Source organism: Pelodiscus sinensis, unplaced genomic scaffold (assembly GCF_049634645.1).
Source record: "Pelodiscus sinensis isolate JC-2024 unplaced genomic scaffold, ASM4963464v1 ctg59, whole genome shotgun sequence".
Classification (NCBI taxonomy): Eukaryota; Metazoa; Chordata; order Testudines; family Trionychidae; genus Pelodiscus; species Pelodiscus sinensis.
The window spans coordinates 178,112-201,747 of record NW_027465846.1 but is presented as its reverse complement, the minus strand read 5'-3'; the positions used below and the strand labels follow the sequence as shown (position 1 = coordinate 201,747).

General features: G+C 72.0%; 1 protein-coding gene across 19 annotated transcripts; it reads right to left on the bottom strand.

The window, feature by feature from the left end:
* Positions 1–4,277: 4,277 nt before the first annotated feature.
* Positions 4,278–23,176, bottom strand: LOC142823716 (methyl-CpG-binding domain protein 1-like). 19 transcript variants are annotated; one of them, XM_075914937.1, is made up of 19 exons: positions 23,156–23,176; positions 20,050–20,194; positions 18,279–18,426; positions 17,414–17,676; positions 17,124–17,209; positions 16,897–16,937; positions 16,414–16,557; positions 16,207–16,341; positions 15,634–15,687; positions 15,019–15,093; positions 13,757–13,816; positions 13,243–13,299; positions 12,936–13,016; positions 11,445–11,609; positions 10,107–10,292; positions 7,623–7,823; positions 7,438–7,518; positions 6,269–6,370; positions 4,278–5,537 (listed from the first exon to the last, which is right to left on the bottom strand). In XM_075914937.1, exons 2-19 carry the CDS (start codon positions 20,157–20,159, stop codon positions 5,076–5,078), a joined length of 2,451 nt encoding a protein of 816 aa, XP_075771052.1. In that variant the 5' UTR covers positions 20,160–20,194; positions 23,156–23,176; the 3' UTR covers positions 4,278–5,075. The 19 variants fall into 19 exon arrangements, with proteins under 19 accessions (XP_075771052.1, XP_075771050.1, XP_075771053.1 ...); XM_075914935.1 differs by lacking the exon at positions 23,156–23,176 and adding an exon at positions 22,696–22,823; XM_075914938.1 differs by lacking the exon at positions 23,156–23,176 and adding an exon at positions 21,719–21,741.
* Between the last annotated feature and the right edge of the window lie 460 nt (positions 23,177–23,636).

Below are 23,636 nucleotides of genomic sequence, written 5' to 3'. Positions count from 1 at the left end.
CCCCCACCTCCTTCCATCCCCAATCTTCTTCCGAGTCCCCCCGTCCCTCTGTCCTACCGCTGACACCCTCCGCGCCCCGCCGGGTTCATTGGCGCGAGCGACGCACCGTTCGCTTGTTTCAAACGACCCTCGTCGCTCCGGGGCACCAACCACGCCGCCGCCTCGTAAGCCCTGGGCAGGCTCTCCAGGCCTCCGTGCAAGGGGGGGGCGAGTGCCCCACCCCCAGCATAGCCTCCGTCCTGGGGGCTGGGGCAGGGACGGTGTGGACAAGGCTCCCCTCCCCCAGCCCAGCCACAAGCTCCCCTGCTACGGCCAGAGCACCCCGGACTCCCCCTCCCACCGCGGCCAGAACACCCCGGACTCCCCCTCCCACCGCAGCCAGAGCACCCCGGACTCCCCCTCCCACCGCGGCCAGAGCACCCCGGACTCCCCTGTGCCCTGACTGGAGCGATCCGCCCCCCCCCCCAGCCCAGAGCCCGCACCCCCAGCCAGGGGAGCCAACAGCCACGCCAGTCCCCTGAGCAAAGTGGGGGGGCAGCTCCGTGCTCCCAGAAGGGTGGGGAAGCCTTCCATGTCAGCCCCCCCACAGCTCCTCACAGCACAGCACTCCCCCCCCCCCCACCAGCAATTTAAAGGGGCCAAGCTCCAGGCTTCACTGCTCCCCGACACCGGGCCCTTTAGAATTGCTAGGGCCTAGGGCAGTTGCCTCTTTTACCCTCCCTCTGTCCCTTCAGTGGGTCTGACCCCAACCCTGAGCCCCCCTCCCATGCTCAGAACCCCTTGGCCTCACCCCCGCCACATGAATTTTTGTTCTGTGCACCAGTACGAAGGTGACGTGTCGCACACACGCCACGTCCCCCCCACCTCCGTGCACATACCAAAACTCGCTCTCCTCAGGGGTGGGAAAGTCCAGAGGGACACGGTTACCGACTCTCCCCCGATTTGGGTAACGCCAGCTGGGATGGATGGGCGGGTGCTGCCTGTAAAGAGTTAGACTAAGAGAACCCCGGAAAAAAAATCCAGGAAGCGTTGGTAGGGAGACAGGAGAGCCAAGAGGAAGAAAGTGTTAAGATTTGAATTGAAAAACGGGTTTTGCCTCTTTCAGTCTCCTTGGTGTGGGACAAACAACCGGCTGGGAGGGACAGAATGAGCCTGGGGCAGAAATGAAATTGACGCCCATAGCCATGTCTAGAACAAAACCATGAAGCAACACATGTAAGTAGACGGGGAATGTTTAGTTAGACGTGATCAGGTTAATTTCTCATATTTCCTGGCTTGGAATTCCTCTGTGCTTGAATCATGTGTAACCCCCCCCACACACACACACACACACACTCACTCTCTCACACACACACACACACACACACTCACTCACACTCTCTCTCACACTCACACACACACACACACACACACACACTCTCTCTCTCTCTCACTCACACACACACACACTCTCTCTCACACACACACACACACACTCTCTCTCACACACACACACACTCTCACACACACACACACACACACTCTCTCTCTCTCTCTCTCTCTCGGAAGCAATTCTCTGTCCTTTATCTGTTTTTTCTCCGTTGCTCTATAGCATCTAACCACACAGTCTGCTTTACCACGTCTCTTTTTTGGTTTTGTTAATACAACCATCTTTTCTTAAGACTATGACCGGCTTCTGGAGTCCTGGGAGGCCACAGGAGGTCTGTGCGCCCCTGCCTAAGACTGGCAGGTCAGCTACCAGAGATTGCAGGTTGGGGATGTTGGGTTTTGTAAGTTCGCTTGTGATAAAAGAGCTCGGGGATCGCTCCGGAAGAAGTCCGCAAGTGACTCTTCCTGGGTTTGAAAAGGGTTTTCCACTGAGGTGGGGGCAGCTGCCTCCCAAGCCAGGGAACCTGGGAGAGATTTCAAGCAGAAGCCTAGAGGGGCCAGGGATTTTCAAGGTGGCTTGTAGGCCCCCACCTTCTGCACTCAGAGTGTCAAAAGTTGGGGGGGGGGGGAGCAGCCTTGACACCTGCAAACTTTTGTGGCCATGTCCTGGTTTGAATAAACGGCCCAGCCCGGCCCCATCCCGCTGGTCATCAGGACGCCAGGGCCTCCAGCCTCGGTAGCAACCCGGCTGGTGAGCTGTGGTCGGCGGGCGGGTCTTTACCGCCCTTCAGGAACATCCCTGGCTACTCGTGGCTGCCGACTGCCCCACAGGGCTGCCAGGGACTTCCAGGCCCGTGCTGGTGCGAAGACGTGGGAAGGGGAATCGAGACCCTCCGGGAATCTGGCTCAGAAGTTGCTCAAAAAGGAGCCAGCCAGGGAATTTGACGACAGCCTAAGCAGCGGGGCTGGGAATCGCGGGGCCTGCAGGTCTCCTGAACCAAGGTCCCCAGGAGAAGTCAGGGCCTTGGTCCCCCGCTTTTTACCGGCCGTAAGGGCAAGCAAAGGGGGGGGGCACGGAATCGGGGGGGCAGGAAGAGGCAACATGGGACTAGGGTGTTGAGGGGAAAGGCAGGGCGTGGCGGAGCGCAGGGAAAGAGGCGGGCACCCACGGAGAAGGGGCAGGCCTGGAGCCACCCCACCCCCCACTTTTAGGAGACTTCTGCGGCTCCAGCCAAGAACCAGCGGCTGCAGGCAGAAGCCAGAGAATCCCCGGAAGCACTAAGGCGCCGGGATGCCAGCGAGGGTGGCTCAGGAGAGGAGCTAAGCGGCCCCAGCCCCGGCGGATCCTCCCCCTCGGCCTGGCTTGCGGTCGCGCCGGGAGGCCCGTGCAGCAGGCGGATGGCGGCGCCCTGGGGCGGCTTCGGCAGCACTTGGGAGAATTTGAGGTCGATGAGGACACGGCGCCTTCTCCCTCCGCGCCCACCCCGGTGCCGAGCGGCCGGAAGGCTGGGCCCTCGGCAGACCCTGACGTGGGACGTCACGCGGCCGCGGCTCAGCGACCACAGCGCCGTGACGGAGACATCTCGGCGGCGGGGGGCTAATTCGTTCCGGCCTGGCCCCGCCCCCTCCCTGCAACCAGGCTAGAGGGGCCTCGCATCCGAGCCGGTGCGGCCGCTCTCACGCCGCCCAGCCTGGAGCTGAGCCAACCGCCGCTGGAAGCGGAGCCAAGACCTTGAGCTGAGACCTTTATCTTGGGGACCCCGGCGCTTAACTTGAAGTGAAGGGCGAGCGCCCAACCCCCACGCCCCGCGGAGCGGAGACTCGCCGTGTCGTTACGCCGCAGACGGATCCTGGCTTCGGGGTGGGGGCTGCGAGCCAGGACCCCGGGGTGTAACGCCCCCCAACTTGGCTCTCCAAGGCCGCCCCGCGTCCCCCGGCTGATTCCAAGGCCGGCCGAGGAACCGCTGGGACGTTCCGGCACGTGGAAACCCTCCAGCCTGGTCCAGCCCGGGCCGGGCTCACCCCCCAGGGAGCGGGCTCTGAAACGCTGCTTTGGGTTTGGGGACCCCCAAGGTTTCGCGGGCGCCGGGCGCTGCCTCAGCTCCAGCTCAGCCCACCGAGGCCAGTGTGATCGGCCTCGCGGCAACTGTCTGGGGGGATCCCTCCAGCCCCCATGGCTCAAACCAGCCCAAATCGGGGTCACTCCCCCGTCCCCTCCAGAGGAGCCCAACGTTCAAAGGGCTCCGCCGACGCCGGCAGATTTCGGAGGCCTGGGAAGGGAGCGACCCGCGACCAGAAGTCCCTGGCACACCCTAAATTGCCGTGTGGGAGGTGGCTGCTGAGAACAGACACGCCTGGGCGGCTGCCTGGCACCGTGCCCGGCAGGATGTGCCAGGGCCGTGGGCCGCCTGCCTCGGAGCCGGGATAAAAGGGGGAACCCGGGAGCGGCAGCTCAGACGCCCCATCGGACACCATGAAATCGCTGCTGCTCTTCGGCCTCCCTCTTCTCCTCCTCCTGGGAACTCCGCATCGAGGGCCAGGCCCGGGCGCAGGGACCCCCAGGCTCTGCTTGGGGATGTGCTCAAATCCAGCCCGGCTCTGTCACAAGGGGGCTGCGGCACCCCCACCCCAAAACACTGAGCATCTGCACCAGTGACAAGCCAATCCCGTCCCCCCGTGCCTCAGTTTCCCCAGGGGCTTCTCTTCCTCCCACCCAGCGTGCAGCCGGACCGAGCTCTTTGGGGAACCGCGCGGGCGGGGACGGGGGGCCGCCAGGGTAAACGCCTGCCGCGGGCCAGTGAGCCCAGAGGGGAGGCTTCCCTGTACCTGGCCTGGGTGGGGGGGGCGCCCTGGCCCGGGGGGGCCCTCCCCTCCCAACCCCTGGAAGCAGAGGCAGGAGCCGGCGCTGATCTACTCATTAAAACTTTTAATACATAAAAAAAATAGAGACCAGTTTCTGGGGGGGGGGGGGGTAAATTTTCGCATTTTTTGTGCGCGGGGGAGGGGGAAGAAAGAACAGAACTAACCCTGGCCAGGGTGGGGGCTTGGGGGTCTGTGCGTCACACCCTGCCCCCCACCCCAGCCACCGGGGGGGAGACGCTGCCCCCCAACCAGAACGCAGCTATGGCTTCGGCAGAAACTCCCTGAAATTAGCACTTGCCTCTGACTGTCGGGGAGGGCGGGCAGCCCGGGGGCCGGCTCGGCCCCCCCAGAGCAACCCGTGTCCTCCACCCAGCCCCCCCGGGGCTGCCCCGCCCCCCCCCCCCCAGCCGAAAAATAAATCAACAGCCCGTGAAAAATTCAAGTTTTAAAACAGGAACCTAAACTTTACCGGGAGGAAGGAAAGGGGACCCCTCGATGGAGATGAAGCAATAGCCCGGGGAGAGAAGCGGCCGTGGGTCTGCCCCCCAAAGGGCGGGGGAGGTGGACGGGCCAGGCTAGTGCCGGGGGGGTTAAAGCAATTAAGATGCATCCGAAATCCAAGGCCCACAGGTCACTGCGGAGGGAGGGGGCTCTCCAGCTGGGGGGTGGAAGAAATCAACGCGCCTCCTGTGCCCCGGGGTGGGGGGTCCCTCCAGCCCCCCCAGCCGTGGGCGGGGGGGACAAACCACCAAAGAAAAACTGGTCCCCTCCCCCCACCTGCCCCCCAACCCGGCAGGGTCCAGCCATTCCAGTGTCAAAAATAGAAGCTCTGTGGGGCGGGGGCGCTAGGGGCCGGCGCTGCCCGAGGGCCAGGGGTTGAGGCGGCACTGGGGGCAGCAGCCCGAGTAGACCAGCACGTCGCAGGCCTGGGAGCGCTGCCCGGCGTGCCAGCCGGCCGGCCAGCCGGGGCAGAGGCGATAGGCCTCCAGGTCGCAGATCAGCTCCACCACCTCGTCCACCGTGGTGAGGCGGGCGGGGTGGGTGGCGTAGACCTCGTGCTCGGGGGGCACGGGCAGCTGGCGCGCCACCACCTGGAAGAAGAGCCCGGGGCGGATGTGGATCACGGTGGAGGCCATGGTGGAGCGGGACGAGCGCTGCACCAGCCGCAGGTCCGGGCCGCCCAGGGGGGGCAGCACCTCCCAGTGCGCGGGCAGGGGGATCTCCTGCAGCTCGGCCAGGAACTCCCGCAGCACCGGGTCCAGGGGCGCCCGGCCCGCCAGCGCCCCCAGGCTGTAGATCTCCATGATCTGCGGGCATGGGGGGAGGGTTAGGGGGTGAGCGGGCACCGCGCCAACTGGGCCCCGCCCCCCGGCCCCGCCCAGCCCCCCCCCGCCCGCTGCCTCCCTGCGCCCGCCCCCCAACCTCGTCCGGGCCTCCCCCCGCCCGCTGCCTTCCTGCGCCCGCCCCCCAACCTCATCCGGGCCCCTCCCCCGCCCGCTGCCTCCCTGCGCCCGCCCCCCAACCCCGCCCGGGCCCCCCCCACCCGCTGCCTCCCTGCGCCCGCCCCCCAACCCCGCCCAGGCCCCTCCCCCGCCCGCTGCCTCCCTGCGCCCGCCCCCCAACCCCGCCCAGGCCCCTCCCCCACCCGCTGCCTCCCTGCGCCCGCCCCCCACCCGCTGCCTTCCTGCACCAGGACCCCCTCAGCCCCCAACCCCGCCCGGGCCCCCCCCCCCCGCCCACTGCCTCCCTGCGCCCACCCCCCAACTCCGCCCGGGCCCCTCCCCCGCCCGCTGCCTCCCTGCACCAGACCCCCCCCCCATCTCCCAACTCCGCCTGGGGCCACTCCCCGACCCACTGCCTGGTGCCCCCCTGCACCAGACGCCTCCCCCCCACTGTCCTGCACCATGCACCTGCTGCAACAGCTTTCCCCCCGATCGCTGCCCCGGGGTCCCCCCAGAACTGCCCCCACCCCCCAGTGCCAGTCCCCAGTGCCCCCAGAACTGCTCTCATGGCCACCCCATCCCTGTGCCCCCCTCACCACTGGGGTGCGCTCCTCCTCTTCCTCGTCATCCGGGTCCAGAACCACCAGCTCCCTGGCCAGCCCCCGCCCCTCCATCCGCAGGGGCGCCCGGGCCGGCACCTGCAAGGGAGAGGGGTGAGCCCCGAGGAAGCCCAGCTCCCAGGGGAACATGGGCCGGGGAGGCTGGGAGCCAGGACTCTTCCTCCGGCGCCGGGAGGGGAGCGGGGCCCAGTGGTTAGAGCGGGGGGCCGGGTGCCCGGGTTCTCTCCGGCGCCGGGAGGGGAGCGGGGCCCAGTGGTTAGAGCGGGGGGGGGGCCGGGTGCCCGGGTTCTCTCCGGCGCCGGGAGGGGAGCGGGGCCCAGTGGTTAGAGCGGGGGGGGGGCCGGGTGCCCGGGTTCTCTCCGGCGCCGGGAGGGGAGCGGGGCCCAGTGGTTAGAGCGGGGGGGGGGGCCGGGTGCCCGGGTTCTCTCCGGCGCCGGGAGGGGAGCGGGGCCCAGTGGTTAGAGCGGGGGGGGGGCCGGGTGCCCGGGTTCTCTCCGGCGCCGGGAGGGGAGCGGGGCCCAGTGGTTAGAGCGGGGGGGGGGGGCCGGGTGCCCGGGTTCTCTCCGGCGCCGGGAGGGGAGCGGGGCCCAGTGGTTAGAGCGGGGGGGGGGGGCCGGGTGCCCGGGTTCTCTCCGGCGCCGGGAGGGGAGCGGGGCCCAGTGGTTAGAGCGGGGGGGGGGCCGGGTGCCCGGGTTCTCTCCGGCGCCGGGAGGGGAGCGGGGCCCAGTGGTTAGAGCGGGGGGGGGGGCCGGGTGCCCGGGTTCTCTCCGGCGCCGGGAGGGGAGCGGGGCCCAGTGGTTAGAGCGGGGGGGGGGGCCGGGTGCCCGAGTTCTCTCCGGTGCCGGGAGGGGAGCGGGGGCCAGTGGTTAGAGCGGGGGGGGGCCGGGTGCCCGGGTTCTCTCCGGCGCCGGGAGGGGAGCGGGGGCCAGTGGTTAGAGCGGGGGGGGGGGCCGGGTGCCCGGGTTCTCTCCGGCGCCGGGAGGGGAGCGGGGGCCAGTGGTTAGAGTGGGGGGGGGGGCCGGGTGCCCGGGTTCTCTCCAGCGCCGGGAGGGGAGCGGGGGCCAGTGGTTAGAGCGGGGGGGCCACGAGGGCCAGTGCTGGGCAGGCCGCAGACTCTAGCGCCCCCTCCCCCCGTCACATCTCACCGGTGCGAGGTCCCATCCCGGCTCCAGCTTCTCCTGCTTCACGGGGGGTGAGCCAGGGAGCAGCAGTGGGGGGGCCGGCTCCTGCAGGGGGAGAGACGGGGCAGGGCTGAGCGGGCAGCGCCGGGGGGGCGGGCTGGCCCCGAGCCGCTCCAGGGACTGGGGGACCCCCCGCCGGCCCCCCTCACCTCCAGGCGGCCAGGGGGCGGGGGCGTGGCCGGCTCCTCCTTCACGTGCTGCAGCAGGAGGGGGAAGCCCGGGGGGGGGTCCCGCAGCAGGACAAAGTCGGGGCCCGGCCGGTCCTTCAGCAGCACCAGCTGCCCCGGCGCCTCGGTGACCCCCTTCTCGGCCAGGAAGCGCAGCTCCCCCCCCGGCGGGTACTGCTTCTCCTGCGGGCACAGGCAGCGTCAGGGCGGAACGGCCCCCCAGCCACGCCCCGCAGGGCCTGCGAGAACGCTGCTCCCCCCGCTACCCCCCGCTGCTCCCCCAGAGCCGGAGAACCCGGGCGGCCGGGCCCCAGCGACGCCTGCTCCCGCCGCTAGCGGCCCGCTGCCCTCCCAGAGCCGGAGAACCCGGGCGGCCGGGCCCCAGCGACGCCTGCTCCCCGCCGCTAGCGCCCGCTGCCCTCCCAGAGCCGGAGAACCCAGGCGGCCGGGCCCCAGCGACGCCTGCTCCCCGCCGCTAGCGCCCGCTGCCCTCCCAGAGCCGGAGAACCCGGGCGGCCGGGCCCCAGCGACGCCTGCTCCCGCCGCTAGCGCCCGCTGCCCTCCCAGAGCCGCGAGAACCCGGGCGGCCGGGGCCCCAGCGACGCCTGCTCCCGCCGCTACCCCCCCGCTGCCCTCCCAGAGCCGGAGAACCCGGGCGGCCGGGCCCCAGCGACGCCTGCTCCCGCCGCTAGCGCCCCGCTGCCCCTCCCAGAGCCGCGAGAACCCGGGCGGCCGGGCCCCAGCGACGCCTGCTCCCCGCCGCTAGCGCCCGCTGCCCTCCCAGAGCCGCGACAACCCGGGCGGCCGGGCCCCAGCGACGCCTGCTCCCGCCGCTACCCCCCCGCTGCCCTCCCAGAGCCGGAGAACCCGGGCGGCCGGGCCCCAGCGACGCCTGCTCCCGCCGCTAGCGCCCGCTGCCCTCCCAGAGCCGCGACAACCCGGGCGGCCGGGCCCCAGCGACGCCTGCTCCCGCCGCTAGCGCTCGCTGCCCTCCCAGAGCCGCGACAACCCGGGCGGGCCGGCCCCAGCGACGCCTGCTCCCGCCGCTAGCGCCCGCTGCCCTCCCTGAGCCGCGAGAACCCGGGCGGCCGGGCCCCAGCGACGCCTGCTCCCGCCGCTAGCGCCCGCTGCCCTCCCAGAGCCGCGACAACCCGGGCGGCCGGGCCCCAGCGACGCCTGCTCCCGCCGCTAGCGCCCGCTGCCCTCCCTGAGCCGCGAGAACCCGGGCGGCCGGGCCCCAGCGACGCCTGCTCCCGCCGCTAGCGCCCGCTGCCCTCCCAGAGCCGCGACAACCCGGGCGGCCGGGCCCCCAGCGACGCCTGCTCCCGCCGCTAGCGCCCGCTGCCCTCCCAGAGCCGCGACAACCCGGGCGCCGGGCCCCAGCGACGCCTGCTCCCTCCGCTAGCGCCCGCTGCCCTCCCAGAGCCGCGACAACCCAGGCGGCCGGGCCCCAGCGACGCCTGCTCCCACCACTAGCGCCCGCTGCCCTCCCAGAGCCGCGAGAACCCGGGCGGCCGGGCCCCAGCGACGCCTGCTCCCGCCGCTAGCGCCTGCTGCCCCCCCCAGAGCCAGGAGAACCCGGGCGGCCGGGCCCCAGCGCCGCCTGCTCCCGCCGCTAGCGCCCGCTGCCCTCCCAGAGCCGCGAGAACCCGGGCGGCCGGGCCCCAGCGACGCCTGCTCCCGCCGCTAGCGCCCGCTGCCCTCCCAGAGCCGCGACAACCCGGGCGGCCGGGCCCCAGCGACGCCTGCTCCCGCCGCTAGCGCCCGCTGCCCTCCCAGAGCCGCGAGAACCCGGGCGGCCGGGCCCCAGCGACGCCTGCTCCCCGCCGCTAGCGCCCGCTGCCCTCCCAGAGCCGCGAGAACCCGGGCGGCCGGGCCCCAGCGACACCTGCTCCCGCCACTAGTGCCCGCTGCCCTCTGGGTGCCAGGCAAAGAACCTCCCGCCCGAACCCACCAGACTCCATTCCCCTCCCAGAGCTCAGGAGTTCAGGATCGAGCCCCCCAGCTCTGACCACCCCCGCCCAGACGGAGCTGCCCTTCCCCCCCCCCCCACTCCGGAGGGCTGAATCCGGGCAACCTGTGGGAGAAGCGACATGAACTCGCCCCCCAGACAAACCCCACCACCCCCAGCGACTCCACTCGCCCTTCCTCCCCCCACACACACAGGCTGTCACCGCCCCAAGTCCTAATGGGGACAAGCAGGCAGGGGGAGCCTGACCCCAGAAGTCATGGAGAGCCCCAGACCCCCTGGCTCCTGCACCCCGACTGGCTCTAACCACTAGACCCCACTCCCCTCCCACAGCCAGGGCTGGGCGGGAACCGGGCCGGCAGGCAGAGCGGAGGAAGAAAGAGAGAAGAGCGCGAGTCCGTGCCCCGGGGCGAGCGCCAGGCCGGAGGGGCCGGGGGCGGGGCTGGCCGGGCGGGCGGGGGGCAGGCCGCCGGGGCGGGGCAGGGGGAGGTAGTTACCTGCGGCAGGGCACTGCCCCGAGCCCAGCGCTGCTGGCCGCTCCCCTTGACCCGCCGCCCCACCTGCTTGATCCGGGCCGGCTGGCGGCTGCGGCCGTTCCTCCGCCTCCAGGCCTTCCGGGGGGCCAGCGCCCCCGCCCCCTCCTCCGCCAGCCCCCGGCTCCACACCATGGGCAGCAGCCGCTTCTGGGGAAAGGGAAAGAGAGGGAGAGAGAGAGAGCCGGGCAGGCGGCCAGCCGGAGAGAGAGAGAGAGACAGGGAGAGCGAGAGAGTCGGCCCGGTCCTGCCCATCCCCACGGCCTCTGGGCACCTGCCTTCCTAACCTCACACACCCTCCCAGAGCCCTGGCACCCAGGCCGCTGCTGTAACCACTACACCCCACTCTCCTCACAGAGCCAGGGGAGAGCCGTCTCAGGACCCTTTAGTCCCTGCAGGAACCGGCCCCATCTCTCCAACTGCTAAAGCCCAACCCGACTCCTGACGCCCTGGGAGCTCGGCGCCTAAACCCCCCGCAGCTTTGGGCACAGAACCTGTGGAACTCCCTGCCGCAAGATGGGTGGAGCAAGAGGGCAGGACACAGGCGGCATGAGCAGCCATGGGCCTCCGGGCCAGGAGGGAAGAGCCCCACCCCAACTAGCTATGTGACCCGTCCCACATCCACGGGACACCAGGCCTGAGAGCCCCCCGCAGCGCGATGGGCCCCTCAGGCTCCAGCTGGGAGTCCCAGGGGCAGGGGGGATCCCAGCCCAGAGCCTGCCAGAGCTACAGCCCCTGCCACGCCCAAGCCAATCCGGAGCCACGCCAGCCTGGGTGAGCCCCGCCCACTCGGAGCCAATCCGAAGCCACGCCAGCCTGGGTGAGCCCCGCCCACTCGGAGCCAATCCGGAGCCACGCCAGCCTGGGTGAGCCCCGCCCACTCGGAGCCAATCCGGAGCCACGCCAGCCTGGGTGAGCCCCGCCCACTCGGAGCCAATCCGGAGCCACGCCAGCCTGGGTGAGTCCCATGTGCAGGAGCCAATCCGGAGCCCCGCCAGTCAGGGTGAGCCCCGCCCACTGGGAGCCAATCCGGAGCCACGCCAGCCTGGGTGAGCCCCGCCCACTCGGAGCCAATCCGGAGCCCCGCCAGTCAGGGTGAGCCCCGCCACTCGGAGCCAATCCGGAGCCCCCGCCAGCCTGGGTGAGCCCCGCCCACTCGGAGCCAATCCGGAGCCCCGCCAGTCAGGGTGAGCCCCGCCCACTGGGAGCCAATCCGGAGTCCCGCCAGCCGGGTCTCGGCCCTCTGACGCGCGGCAGCACCGCGCCCCCCCCCCCCCCCCCGGGCGCCGGGCAGGCACCCACCATGGCGTAGCGCAGACATTGTCTCCACCGGCACTTTTGGCGCTTGAGGTTCTCGCCGCCGAACTTGGGCTTGTCGCGGCAGAAGTCGCAGCGGCCGCAGTCGGCTCTCAGCAGGCAGGCCTCGCACTCCCCGCACTTGCGGCTCCGCCGGCTCTTGGAGCAGGGCTGCCGCGGGCAGAGGAGACGGGTCAGAGCGCGGGGGAGCCACGCCCCCCCGCCCCCCCCCCCCGCAGAGCCCGGCCCAGCGACCCCCCCCCGCAGTGCCACGGCCCAGCGAGCCCCCCCCGCAGAGCCACGGCCCAGCGAGCCCCCCCCCAGCAGAGCCACGGCCCATCGACCCCCGTCCCAGCCTCCAACAGAGCCACAGCCCATCGACCCCCTGGCAGAGCCACGGCCCAGCAACCGCCCCCCCCCCCGAAGAGCCACGGCCCAGCGACCCCCCCCCCCGACAGAGCCACAGCCAAGCAATCCCCCGCAACAGAGCCACAGCCAACGGACCCCCCCCCGAAGAGCCACGGCCCAGCGACCCCCCCCCCGACAGAGCCACAGCCAAGCAATCCCCCGCAACAGAGCCACAGCCAACGGACCCCCCCCCCCGAAGAGCCACGGCCCAGCGACCCCCCCCCCCGACAGAGCCACAGCCAAGCAATCCCCCGCAACAGAGCCACAGCCCGGGCAGAGCTACGGCCCAGCGACCCCCCCAACAGAGCCACGGCCAAGCGAGCCCCCCGGGCAGAGCCACGGCCCAGCGATCCCCCACCCCTACAGAGCCACGGCCAAGCGACCGCCCTCAACAGAGCCACAGCCCAGCGAGCCCCCCCCCCTTCCCCCGGGCAGAGCCACAGCCTAGCGACAGCCCACGACAGAGCCACAGACAAGCAACCCCCCCCCGGCAGAGCCACGGCCCATCGACGCCCCTCCCCACTGAACAGAGCCACGGCCCAGCGACCGCCCCCCCCCCCCCCCGACAGAGCCACAGCCGGCCCTGTGCCCTAGCCTAGGGGACAAGGTTCCATCGCCGGCGCTCAGAGCCTCCCTGCCAGCAGCTTTGGGGGCCTGGCGTTCCCCTCCCTCCCGCGCCGGGCGCAAGCTACAGCCTCCCGGCCCCCCCGCAAGCGCCTGTCCGGCCGGTGGGTCCCCGCGCCGGGGGGGACCTGCCGGCTGGAGCAGGCGCTTGGGCGGCTCCCAGAGATCCAGGTCTGCCCCTCGGTGCCCGGCCTGCCAGTTATTCCGCGCAGGGACGGCGTCAGGGGGACCCTGCCCGGGGCCGGCTCTCCTGGAACGCCGCACCCGGGGCCAGGCAAACGCCAGCAGACCCAGGGCCGGGCGCAGGGGGGCTTCCCCATGACCCAGGGGGGTATGGCCGGGAGGGAGCCTCCCCCAGCCAGCGGGGGAGAGAACCCAGGGCGCCCCTGCACTAACCACTAGTCCCCACTGCCTCCCCAGGCCAGGGACAGAGCCCAGGTGCCCGCCCCCCCGCGGCTCACTCACCTGGCCGCTCCGGGCCCTGGCGCTGGAGTGTTTGGGCGGCCGACCCGGCTTCTTCTTCTCCTTGGCTTTGCCCAGCTGTTTCTGGGGGACAGGGGAGAGGGGTCCACCCCCAGCCCAGGTCCAGCGACGGGCACGCCGAGGGGCAGGCCCCGCTCCCCCAGGCCTGACATTGGGGGTGCAGCCCTCCCGACCAGGCTGCCGAGCGCACCAAGACTGGCCCCGGGGGACCAAGGAACCCAGCAGCCCTGGCTCCCAGCCCCCGCTCTGACCATTAGCCCCCACTCCCCCCAGCCCCGCCCAAACGCACCCTGCGGCGGGCGCCCGGGAGGCTGCCGGGGTCTCGCTCCAGCGACGGCTTCCATTTCTGGAGGAGGCAAAGGAGGGGGGGGCTGAGCGGCGAGGACCCTTCCCCACCCCCAGACGCCTGGGTCTCGCCTCCCCACAATGCAGGGTGGATCCCGGAGGAGCCCATGCACAGCTGCCCCACGGCGGGGAGGGGCCAGCAGGCCCCGCCCACCCCCTACAGGGCCCAGCCCAGTTCAGGAGGTGGGCGGAGCTGAGGCTGGTGGGGGGGAGCCCTGCTTAGGGGTCTGGGGGTGCTGGGGTTCCCGCCCCACCCCCACAGTGTCACACAGTCCCCAGCATGTCCCCACTGCCAAGGGAAGGGACCCCAATGAGACGCAGAACCCAGGCGTCCTGGCTCCCACCCCCCAACGGCTCTAACCACTAGGCCCCGCTCCCCTCCCCGAGCCAGGGAGAGCACCAGGACTCGGGGGGGCCCTGCGCAGAGCAGCCGGGTGGGGGGCCGGCGTTGCACTCACTGAAGCGGCTGCGGCCGCGGCGAATCGCTTACGGCGCCGAGGCTCAGGGGCCAGGCCGGCCTGGCGGAGACAGAGGAGGAGGAGAAGAGGCGCTCGCTGGACAGCAGGACAGACAGGCGGCAGAAGGACAGAGCTAGAGCAAAGCCCACCCGCAGCCCTGCCCCACGGGCCCCCCCGGCACACACACAGCCAGTGTCAGCCACGCCCCGGCTCTCGCCACTACACCCCACTCCCCCTCCCAGAGCGGGGGAGATCCCGGGAGTCCTGGCCCCCAGCCCCACCCGGCTCTGACCACTACACCCCACTCCCCCTCCCAGAGCGGGGGAGATCCCGGGAGTCCTGGCCCCCAGCCCCACCCGGCTCTGACCACTACACCCCACTCCCCCTCCCAGAGCGGGGGGAGATCCCAGGAGTCCTGGCCCCCAGCCCCACCCGGCTCTGACCACTACACCCCACTCCCCCTCCCAGAGCGGGGGAGATCCCGGGAGTCCTGGCCCCCAGCCCCACCCGGCTCTGACCACTACACCCCACTCCCCCTCCCAGAGCGGGGGAGATCCCGGGAGTCGTGGCTCCCAGCCCCACCCGGCTCTCACCACTACACCCCACTCCCCCTCCCAGAGCGAGGGGAGATCCCGGGAGTCGTGGCTCCCAGCCCCACCCGGCTCTCACCACTACACCCCACTCCCCCTCCCAGAGCGGGGGAGATCCCGGGAGTCCTGGCCCCCAGCCCCACCCGGCTCTCACCACTACACCCCACTCCCCCTCCCAGAGCAGGGGAAGATCCCGGGAGTCCTGGCCCCCAGCCCCACCCGGCTCTGACCACTACACCCCACTCCCCCTCCCAGAGCGGGGGGAGATCCCGGGAGTCCTGGCCCCCAGCCCCACCCGGCTCTGACCACTACACCCCACTCCCCCTCCCAGAGCGAGGGGAGATCCCAGGAGTCCTGGCCCCCAGCCCCACCCGGCTCTGACCACTACACCCCACTCCCCCTCCCAGAGCGGGGGGAGATCCCGGGAGTCCTGGCTCCACCCAGCTCTGACCACTACACCCCACTCCTCCTCCCAGAGCGGGGGGAGATCCCAGGAGTCCTGGCTCCCAGCTCCACCCGGCTCTGACCACTACACCCCACTCCCCCTCCCAGAGCGGGGGGAGATCCCGGGAGTCCTGGCTCCTGCCACCACCCCTGGCTCTGACCACTACACCTCCCAGCCCCCCGGCCCGGCGCTCCCAGAGGCGCTCCCCATGGCTCACGCCCACTCACAGCGCTGGGCCCACCCGCGGGCAGCCTCCTGCGGCGCCGGCCAGTGGCGAGCGGGGGCTTGGCGGGGGGCCCGTCCTGAGGGCAGGGAGGCACCAGGGAAAGGCGGAAGGAAGAAAAGGAGGAAGGGGGCGTGAGAGAGAGATGGAGACGCCCCGGAGCACGGCCCGGCCCCCTGCTCTACCCACTCGCCCCAGGCCTCCCCTCCCGCTCTAGGGCAGCGAGCGCGTGCGAAGGGGCAGACCCCGCCGGTGCCGAGAGCCGGCGAGGGCCAGGGCAGCCGTGCGCTGTGGACGGGCGCTGGGGCGCCACCCAGCCGGCAGCCGGCGTTACTGCTGGTGGGCCCATGCGCACGGAACAGCGTTGATTCCGCACACGGGGGGGGCGCGCTCGGGGGCTCCCCGCGGGGGATACGGGGACAATGACCCATGCTGGGGCAGGCCAGGAAGCGGGTGTGTCCCCCCCCGCAGGGGGCACCTCCGTCCGCCCCCGCACGCTGGGAAACAACACCCAGCCCCCTCCCCCCTACGCCGGCCGGCCACAGGGCATGCTGGGAATCCACCCCCACGCTGCCCCCGGCCCACCCCGCCAGGGCAGCAGGGCATGCTGGGTACTCACCACGGTCAGTTTCCGGGGGCCGTACCCTGCCTTCTTTGCCACCACCGCTTTCTGCTGCGCAGAAGAGACGTCAGCACAGCTGGGGCCCGGCTGGAAGGGGGGCGCTGGGCAGAGCAGTGGGGGGGGGGGGGGGGGGCGAGGCAGGGGGGCGTGGGGGGGCAGGAGGCACTGGGCTATGGGGGTCAGGGCAGGGGTGGGGGCACCAGGCCATGGGGAGGGGCAGAGGGGGCCGTGCTGGGGGGCGGCAGGGCAGGGGGCACCAGGCTGGGGGGTGCGGCAGGGGTAGGGGTGCCAGGCTGTGGGGTGCAAGGTAGGGGCGCCATGCTGGAGGGGGCAGGGTAGGGGTGCCAGGCTGTGGGGTGCAAGGTAGGGGCGCCATGCTGGAGGGGGCAGGGCAGGGGGCACCAGGCCATGGGGAGGGGCAGAGGGGGCCGTGCTGGAGGGGGCAGGGCAGGGGGCACCAGGCTGTGGGGGGGGTGTCGGAGACACTGCCCCCTGGCAGGGGCGCACTCACCCGCTCACAGGGCCCCCCCCCCCGAGGCCGAGCCTTCCCCCCGCCCCGCCCCCGCCCACCTTCTTCTTGAGGCAGCGGCGCTTGAGACACTTCCACTGGCGCTTGAGGCCGGGCTTGAGGCGCCGGAGGCAGACGTAGCAGCTGCCGCAGTCCTCGGTGGCCTGGCAGGCCTGGCAGGCGCCGCAGCCGAAGCCCTGGGCGGGAGAGGGGGGTGAGGGGAGCCGGGCGCCAGCCGGGGGCCGTGGGGGAGGGGGCGCGGCCGGTACCTTCTTGACGATTTTCAGGCAGCGGCGCAGGAGGCATTTCCTGCCCAGCCGGAGCTCGGGGGTCTTGGCCCGCGCGACGCACACGGTGCAGATGCCGCAGTCCTCCGGGAGCTGGCAGGCGTGGCAGGCCCCGCAGCCCACCCGCTGCAAGAGGGGCGGGGCCTTCAGCCGCCGCCCCTCCTCTGGGGGGGCGCCAGGGAAACCCCCCCGACCCCTCCCCTCTAGCCCCACTCCCCTCCCAGCCCCTGGCTCTAACCACCGGCCCCCGCTCGCCACCCGGATCCAGGAGAGCGCGGCCAGGAGACCTGGCTCTAACCACTAGCCCGCGCTCCCCACCCCGGTCCAGGGAGAGACAGCCCAGGAGTGCTGGCTTCCAGCCTCCGGCTCCAACCACTAGCCCCCGCTCCCCTCCCAGAGCAGGAGGGAACCCGGCACCCAGCAACAGAGGCCTGGAATCCTGGGGGCCCGAGGCCTTGCTCTTACCTTGAAGAACCGCTGCTCCCGGTTGAACTCTCTTCTCTGGGCTGAAAGGAAGAAGGCGGGATTGGCACCGGGCGGCCCCCCTGGAGAACCGCTGGAGGGACCAGGTGGCCTGGCCGCCGGGGCAGAGGCTGGACAGGCCGCCTGGGGTCCCAGCCGTGCGGCGAAGAGGGGCCGGGGGGCTGAGCAAAGCCGCAGCCGGGCACAACCCGCCCGCCCCGCTCACCCACCTCGGCAGTCCGGGCACAGCCAGCGGCAGCGTCTCTGGCTGGGCAGCAGCACCGCGGGGAAGTAGCTCTGGCAGCTGGCGCAGCACCTGCAAGGCGGAGGAGGGCGGCTGAGGGGGCGGCTCTGGGCCGGCCCAGGTGGGAGAGAGACCGGGTCAGCTCCCAGGACAAACGGAACCCGGGAGTCCCCTGCCCCCAGTTCTAACCACTGGCCCGCACAGCCCTCCCAGGCGCCCGGCGGGGCTCTGCACCCCCCCAGTGCTGGCAGGGTTCCCGGGGCGGGAGGGACTCACGCCACGACGCCATCCTGAACCGGTTCCTGGGGCTCCAGCGGGGGCCCCGGGCGCTTCCGGGGGCGTCGCTCCGGGAGGGAGGGAGGCCGCTGCTCCGGGGGTAGCTGCTCGGGGGGCTCCGGCTTCACGGGCTGCTGCTCGGGGGCCGGCCGCTCGGGGGACTCGGGGGGGTCTGGCTCCGACAGCGAGAGGCGCCTCTTCTGGGCCTTCTTGGCCTGCGGCGGGCGCCAGGCGGGTGTGGCGGGAGGTAGGGCGCTGGCCCCCTGCAAGACGGGGTGAGGAGCTCAGCCGGGGGCTGCGTGGTGCCTGCCCCGGGATCGCCGACCCCCCAGGCCTCCCGGCCCCCCGCCCGGCCCGCTCTAACCACTAGACCTCACCCACCTCCGCGGCGCCGCGCCGCTCCCAGCCCCTGCGCCAGCCACTAGACTGGGTGAAGGGCTGCCACTCGGAGAGCGGCCGGCAGTGACCCCATGAGCACAAAAGCCCCAGGTGGCACGGCCGCGGCTCGGCCTCGTGGGGACGGCTCGGGAGGCCATTAACCCGGCTCCAGCTGGGCGGAGGGAAACCGGGCCGAAAGGCGCTTTTCTGGAGGGCCGGGGTCCGCGCCACCCCCCTTCCCCAGGCCTGGCTGGCGGGGGGATGCCGGAGCACAGGGCAGGTTGCGCTGCCTCGCAGCCTCGCTCCCGACACGGGCTCCCAATCGGCCCGGTGGGAGCCGCCGCCCCCCGGCCCTGCCCGCGCCTCGGGCCCGTCGCGAAGGCGACCGGAGCTTCTGCCGGAGCCAGCTGCCCTGAACAGCGCCGCGGGGCACCCGGAGGGCTTGGGGCAGCGAGAAACCCGGCCGACCCCGCAGCGCCGCACCCACCGTCTGCCCCTCCCCTCCCGCCGGCCCCCGGGCCTTGGGGGGCGGCTCCCGGAGGACGCCGTTCTTGAAGTCAAAGTGGGTCAGGTCCTGCGAGGGCCCCAGGAACCTGGTCAGCTCGATCTTGCTGCGAAACTTCTCCCCGTTGGGGCTGCGGGAGGGGGAAGCAGAGACAGAGCCAACGTCAGGGAGGGCACGTCCAACCTGGCCCGGGGGCACCCCCGGGAACTTGCACCTGCCTGCGGAATGAGCCGAGTCAACCCGCCAAAGTGAGGGTACCCAGGAAGGCTCAGGGAGGCAGGCGGGGTCTCCTGACCGCGCTCCATGAAAGCTACTAATCAACATGGCACCGGGGCACCTGCCCGGAGCCAGAGGAACAGGCCAGCGAACACGAAGGCCACGTTCTCTCAGGCGGTGCAAAGAACCTGGGGAACTCCTCGCCACAGGGCGACTGTCCGGCAAGACTGCAGCAAGGGCTAGATAACGGAGCGCCCAAGAGCCCGTCTCTCTACAGAGCAGGAGGGAGCAGCGGGGCTCACCCAAGACAGGAGGAATCTCAAGGTGGAAGGAACCTGGAAGCCCCACGGGCAGGGCAGCCCCAGGCTCGCCAGGAGATGCCCACCGGCGGGGACCCGCCGGCTGCCCCGTGACAGCTGCCCCCTGCGGGGGGGGAAGGCGCCCCCTCCGGTCCCCAGTCAGCCTGGAACACCGGCCCCTCCAAAGCGCCTGGCTCGCGGCCTCCCCAGGCTGGACCCCCCACGGCCGGGCCCTGCCGGCTGCGAGTGGAAAGGCTGGTTCCCAACCCCGCCGGGCGCGCAGCCTTGCCCTTTGGACTAGTAAATGTACAGCCAGGCTCTGCAGGTTTCCCCTCCCGGCGCCGGGCAGGGCTTCGCCTCGGGGCCGGCCGGGTGCGGGTTTGACGGGGGCCAAAAGGGGAGGCCAGGGCCGGGGCCGGGCCGGTGAGCGTCCCAGCCGGGCGGTCCCGGGAGGCGGAGAGGCGCTGGGAGAGGGGCAAGCGCTGAGCGGAGCCCCCGGGCCCGTCCCCAGCGTGGCAACCACCAGCCAACTCCCCTCCGCCTCCCGCCCGAGGAGCCTAGCCAAGCCGGGGAGCACCCGCGAGGCGCTCCCCCCCCCCAACGGGCCCGCTGCATTTCGCCACAGCCCCGGGCTGGAGGGACAACGGCACGCCCCACGGGACACCTCCAGCGCCGGAGGGGGAAGGGGGGCGGTTTCATTGCACAACATGCGGCTTTCAACCGAAACAGCGCGCCCGCCCGCGAGGGACTTGGGCTGGGAGGGAAGAGGCAAGCCCTGATCCGGGTGCACAGCGTCCCAGCCCCCCCGCGCTGCCCCACTGCGCCCCCCCCAGCGCCAGGCCGAGAAGCCAGGAGTCCTGGCTCCCCGCAGAAGCCGCGCTCGACAGCCCGCTGGCTGCGGGGGAAGGTGCACGGCCGCAGAGCCCGTTTCCTGTGGGGGCGGGGAGTTATCTGCAGCTGCAGACGGACGCACCCCGGCTCAGCAGGCAGCTGCAGGGCTGGGGCCGGCAGCTCTTCTCCCACGGAGCACAAGGGCAGGCAGGGCTGGACCAGGCTGGGACTGGAAACCCCCAGGGGAGCCAGCCAGGGAGCCCAAGGCCTGCTGGGACAGCACCAGAACCCCAGCGTTGTGGCTCCGCCTCGTGCCTCAGTTTCCCCTCCCGCCCCGTGTCCATTCAGCCTCGGGCGCACGCGATCCCCCACCCCCCACCCCGCAGGAAGGGGAGCAGCGGCCGTACCCCTGGTAGTAGGTGTCCGTCCGTCCGCAGGTGGCCCCGGAGCGGCGGTAGGCCTCGCGGCGCTTCCATCCAGGCCCCAGGGCGGGGCAGTCCAGCCAGCCCTCCGACATGGCGCTGAGCCGGGGCAGCGGCGGCAGAGCAGCTACTGCAGGGAGAGAGACGGGGGGGCGTCAGCATGGCTGGATGCAGGAAAGGGGGGGCACGGCCGACTCAGCCCCCCGCCAGGACTTGGGCTGGCTCTGACTCCACCGCCCCCAAGCCGCGGAGAGAGCCACGCACCCTGCTCTAACCACTAGGCCCCACTCCCGCAGCTTGAGGAGACTCTCCTGGTCCATCCGTTAGTTGACGCCACCCTCCTTGGCGAGGGGCCGTATCCCAGCACGCAGGAGGCGCCGCATGCAGAAAACCCCGTCCCTCCGTACAACCCGCAGGCACGCAACAGTCCGGAGATGCAGCCGCTTCTGGGGCGGGGAAACAGGCGACCAGCCCCACATGGAGCCGAAGCGGCCTGGCTCTCCTGACGCTACAAGGCAGCCATCGCTCAGGCAGGGCAGCCAAGGCATTTGGAGGATGCGCCCAGCACGGAGATGCAGCCACCTCTTGGGTGGGGCAGCCAGGAACAGCCACACATAACGCCTCCCCAGGGCCACCAGGAGGGCTCTGGCTTTGGGCTCCCGGCGCCCACCAAGGCGGAGGCAGCAGCCCAGATGGAAGGCATGTGTCCTTCCTCCCTCCCTGCTCAGGGAGTGGCTGGGAGCCAGCGCCCACGGGGAGCCTGACTCACACTGCTCGGGCTGGGAGCACGGCTCCTTCCGCAGGCCCCGCGGCCCCGCTCCCTGGCGGAGGGGCCCTCGGCATGAGCGTCCCCAGCCAGGCCGGATCCGGCCAGTCCCGGGACCCTGGAGGGGAGGAGGAGATAAGGACCCACACGGCCGCTCGGCTTGCACGGCTGCAAGGTCAGTGCGAGGCCCAGCCGGACGCTCGCGCTCCAGCGCCTGGCCCCGTTCCAGCGGGAGTCGCTCCAGCCCGGCGCTGCCCCCTCGGATAAGGGAGCGCGCCCAACGGCAACGCTCCAGCAGGGCACTCCCAGCGGCGCCGTGCGTGACCGGTCCCTGGCTGCTTCTCCCCAGAGCAGGCTGCATCTCAGGGCCGAGCGAGCTCTCCCCGAGCTGCGTTACGTGCAGCTGTTTCCCCAGCGGCCTCACCCCAGACCTAGCTGCACCCCTGCGCCAGACTAGCCTGCCACCCGCGGCGCTTTCCCGCCCTGCGCTCCAAACCTGGCCGCCCCTCGGCGCCTGCTATTCCCCAGCGGGCCTGTCCCAGAGGCAGCCAGCGCCGGGGACCGTGCGGCTCTTCCTCTGTGCCAGGCAAGCCCGCAGGGCCACGCAATTGCCTCCCGCCGGGAAGGCAGCCAATTCCTCACGGCCGTTTAACGCCATTTCAGAGGATGGCGCTGGCCTGGAGACACCAGGCCGGCCTACACGTTTCAACCCCCTTGTTTTCCCTTTTCGTGCGGGGTGGGGGGGGGGGGAGGGAATGACGACTTCCCCCCCCCCCCCCTCAGCCCACACCACGTGAGACCTGAGCAACTGGCAAACTGGCAGCTCCAGCCCGAGCTGCGACAGCCTCTCCCTGCCGAGAAAACGCACCGAGCGTGTCGGGCACAAACCTCAGCCCCACGTCACGAGCCGAGTCGCAGACGCAAGCCACCCAGCTCCGGCTGGGGCCACCTGCCAGAGGCGGGCTCCTCCGAGCCCAGCTCGGGCCCCGGGAGCTGACAGGGGCCCTCGGGCGCCCGGGGGAGGGGCCAACAGGAACCGCACAGACGGCCCCGCGGCAGCCGAGAAGCCAGGGCGCCTCCCCGCCCCCCGATCGCAGCCAGGCCACACGCAGGCCTGTTGGGCCACTGGCCAACCCCCCAGAGAAGGCCTGAGCCGTGCACCTGGTGCCACCATAGCGCAGCGCCTGTCCAGGTAGAGCCAGGCCGGCCAGCTGTGGGGGGGCCCAGCGGGCGAGGGGCACCCCCCGAGCGCTAGCAGGTCGCAGGGGCCCTGCGGGGCTGCGCCGATTGGCAGAGGCGCCGTAGGACGCGCGGCTGCCGCACTGGGCCCAGCTGTGCCACGTTCCCGGGCTGGGGGGGCCCCAAAACGCCCCCGGGGGGCTCTAGGGAGCCGCGGGTCCATTCGGCCCCAAGCGGGGGCAGCGCCGCCAGGCACCGGCCAGCACCGGCCGACTGCGCCGGGAGGGGCCTGGCAGCACCGCCCCCCCCCAGCCCCCCCAGGCAGCACAGAGCAGGAGGGACATAAACAAGGCAGACACGGCGGGGGGGGGCAATGGGGGGCAGCGAGACCGGGGGGGCAGAACATGGGGGGCAACGGGGGGGCAGCGGGACTGGGGGGGCAGGTGGACAACGGGGAGGGGGGGCAGTGTGATGGGGGGGCAGTGTGATGGGGGGGCAGCGGGAGCGGGGGGGGCAGTGTGATGGGGGGGCGGGGGGGTTCAGCGGGGCCGGAGCCCCAACGCCCGTTCCCAGCCCCCCCCAGGCCCGGGGTCTCCTGCCTAAGGGCCCCCCCCGCGCGGCCCAGCCCCCGCCCCCCGAGTGCGCCCCCCGGCCCCGCCCCCTCCCGCGGCCCCGCCCCCCCTCACCGCTGGGCGGCTCCCGGGCCCCCCCCGCGCCGGCGGCTCCATCCCGCGGGCCCCGCTCGTGGCGCAGCAGCGGCCGCAGCCCGGGCGGCGCGCGGGGCTCGAACCGGAACCGGAAAGCGGGGGGGGGGGGGGGGGGGGGGGGGAGCGGTCACGTGCCTGGGGGCGGGGCCTATAAGAAGGCTGGGGGGGCAAAGGAGGGGGCAGCCGCGGGGGGGTTGGGGGGCGGGACTTGGGGGCAGCCGGGGGGGCGGGGAGGGAGTTGGGGGCGGGGGGGCGGGGAGGATGGGGGGTAGCGGGGGGGCTGTGGGGGAGGGCTGTGGGGTAGCGGGGGGGCGGGGAGAGGACCGGGGGGGCTGTGGGGGGGCGGGGGGGCTGTTGGGGGCGAGGGGCCGGGGGGGGCTCACGTGGAAGCGGCGCGCGGGGCAGAGACCCGGGTCCCCCCCGACCCGCCGCTTCCCACCTGCTCCACGCTGCGGCCCACGCGGGGTCAGCTGAGGGGGGCGGGCTGATATGGCCTAGGCCCCGCCCAGAGGGCGGGTCTATGCAAATATGACCGGGGGGGGGGTAATCTCAGGCCCGTAACCCGCTATGGGAACGGGTGTTACCCCGCGGAACAACCCGCTGCAGGGTCCGCTGGATAAATAGCCCGGCCAGAGCGTTAACCTTTGGGACTCCCCGCCGCAGGGTCTGGTGGAGCAGGGGAATAGGGCAGGCAAGGTGGCATGCTGCAGGTTAACCTCCCTGTCCCAAGGTAGGGGAGGGGGGAATAGCTCAGGCCAGCTCTCCACTCTGAACTCACTCCCCCAGAGGCACAGATCTCAGGAAAAGGATGCTTCTGTTTGAAACTTGGTTTTTATTAGGCCCGTCTCATTCATTCCCCCCCCCCCCCACTTCTCCCTGCCCACACCCCAGCAGAACTCGTATCTCTGTATCTTGGGATA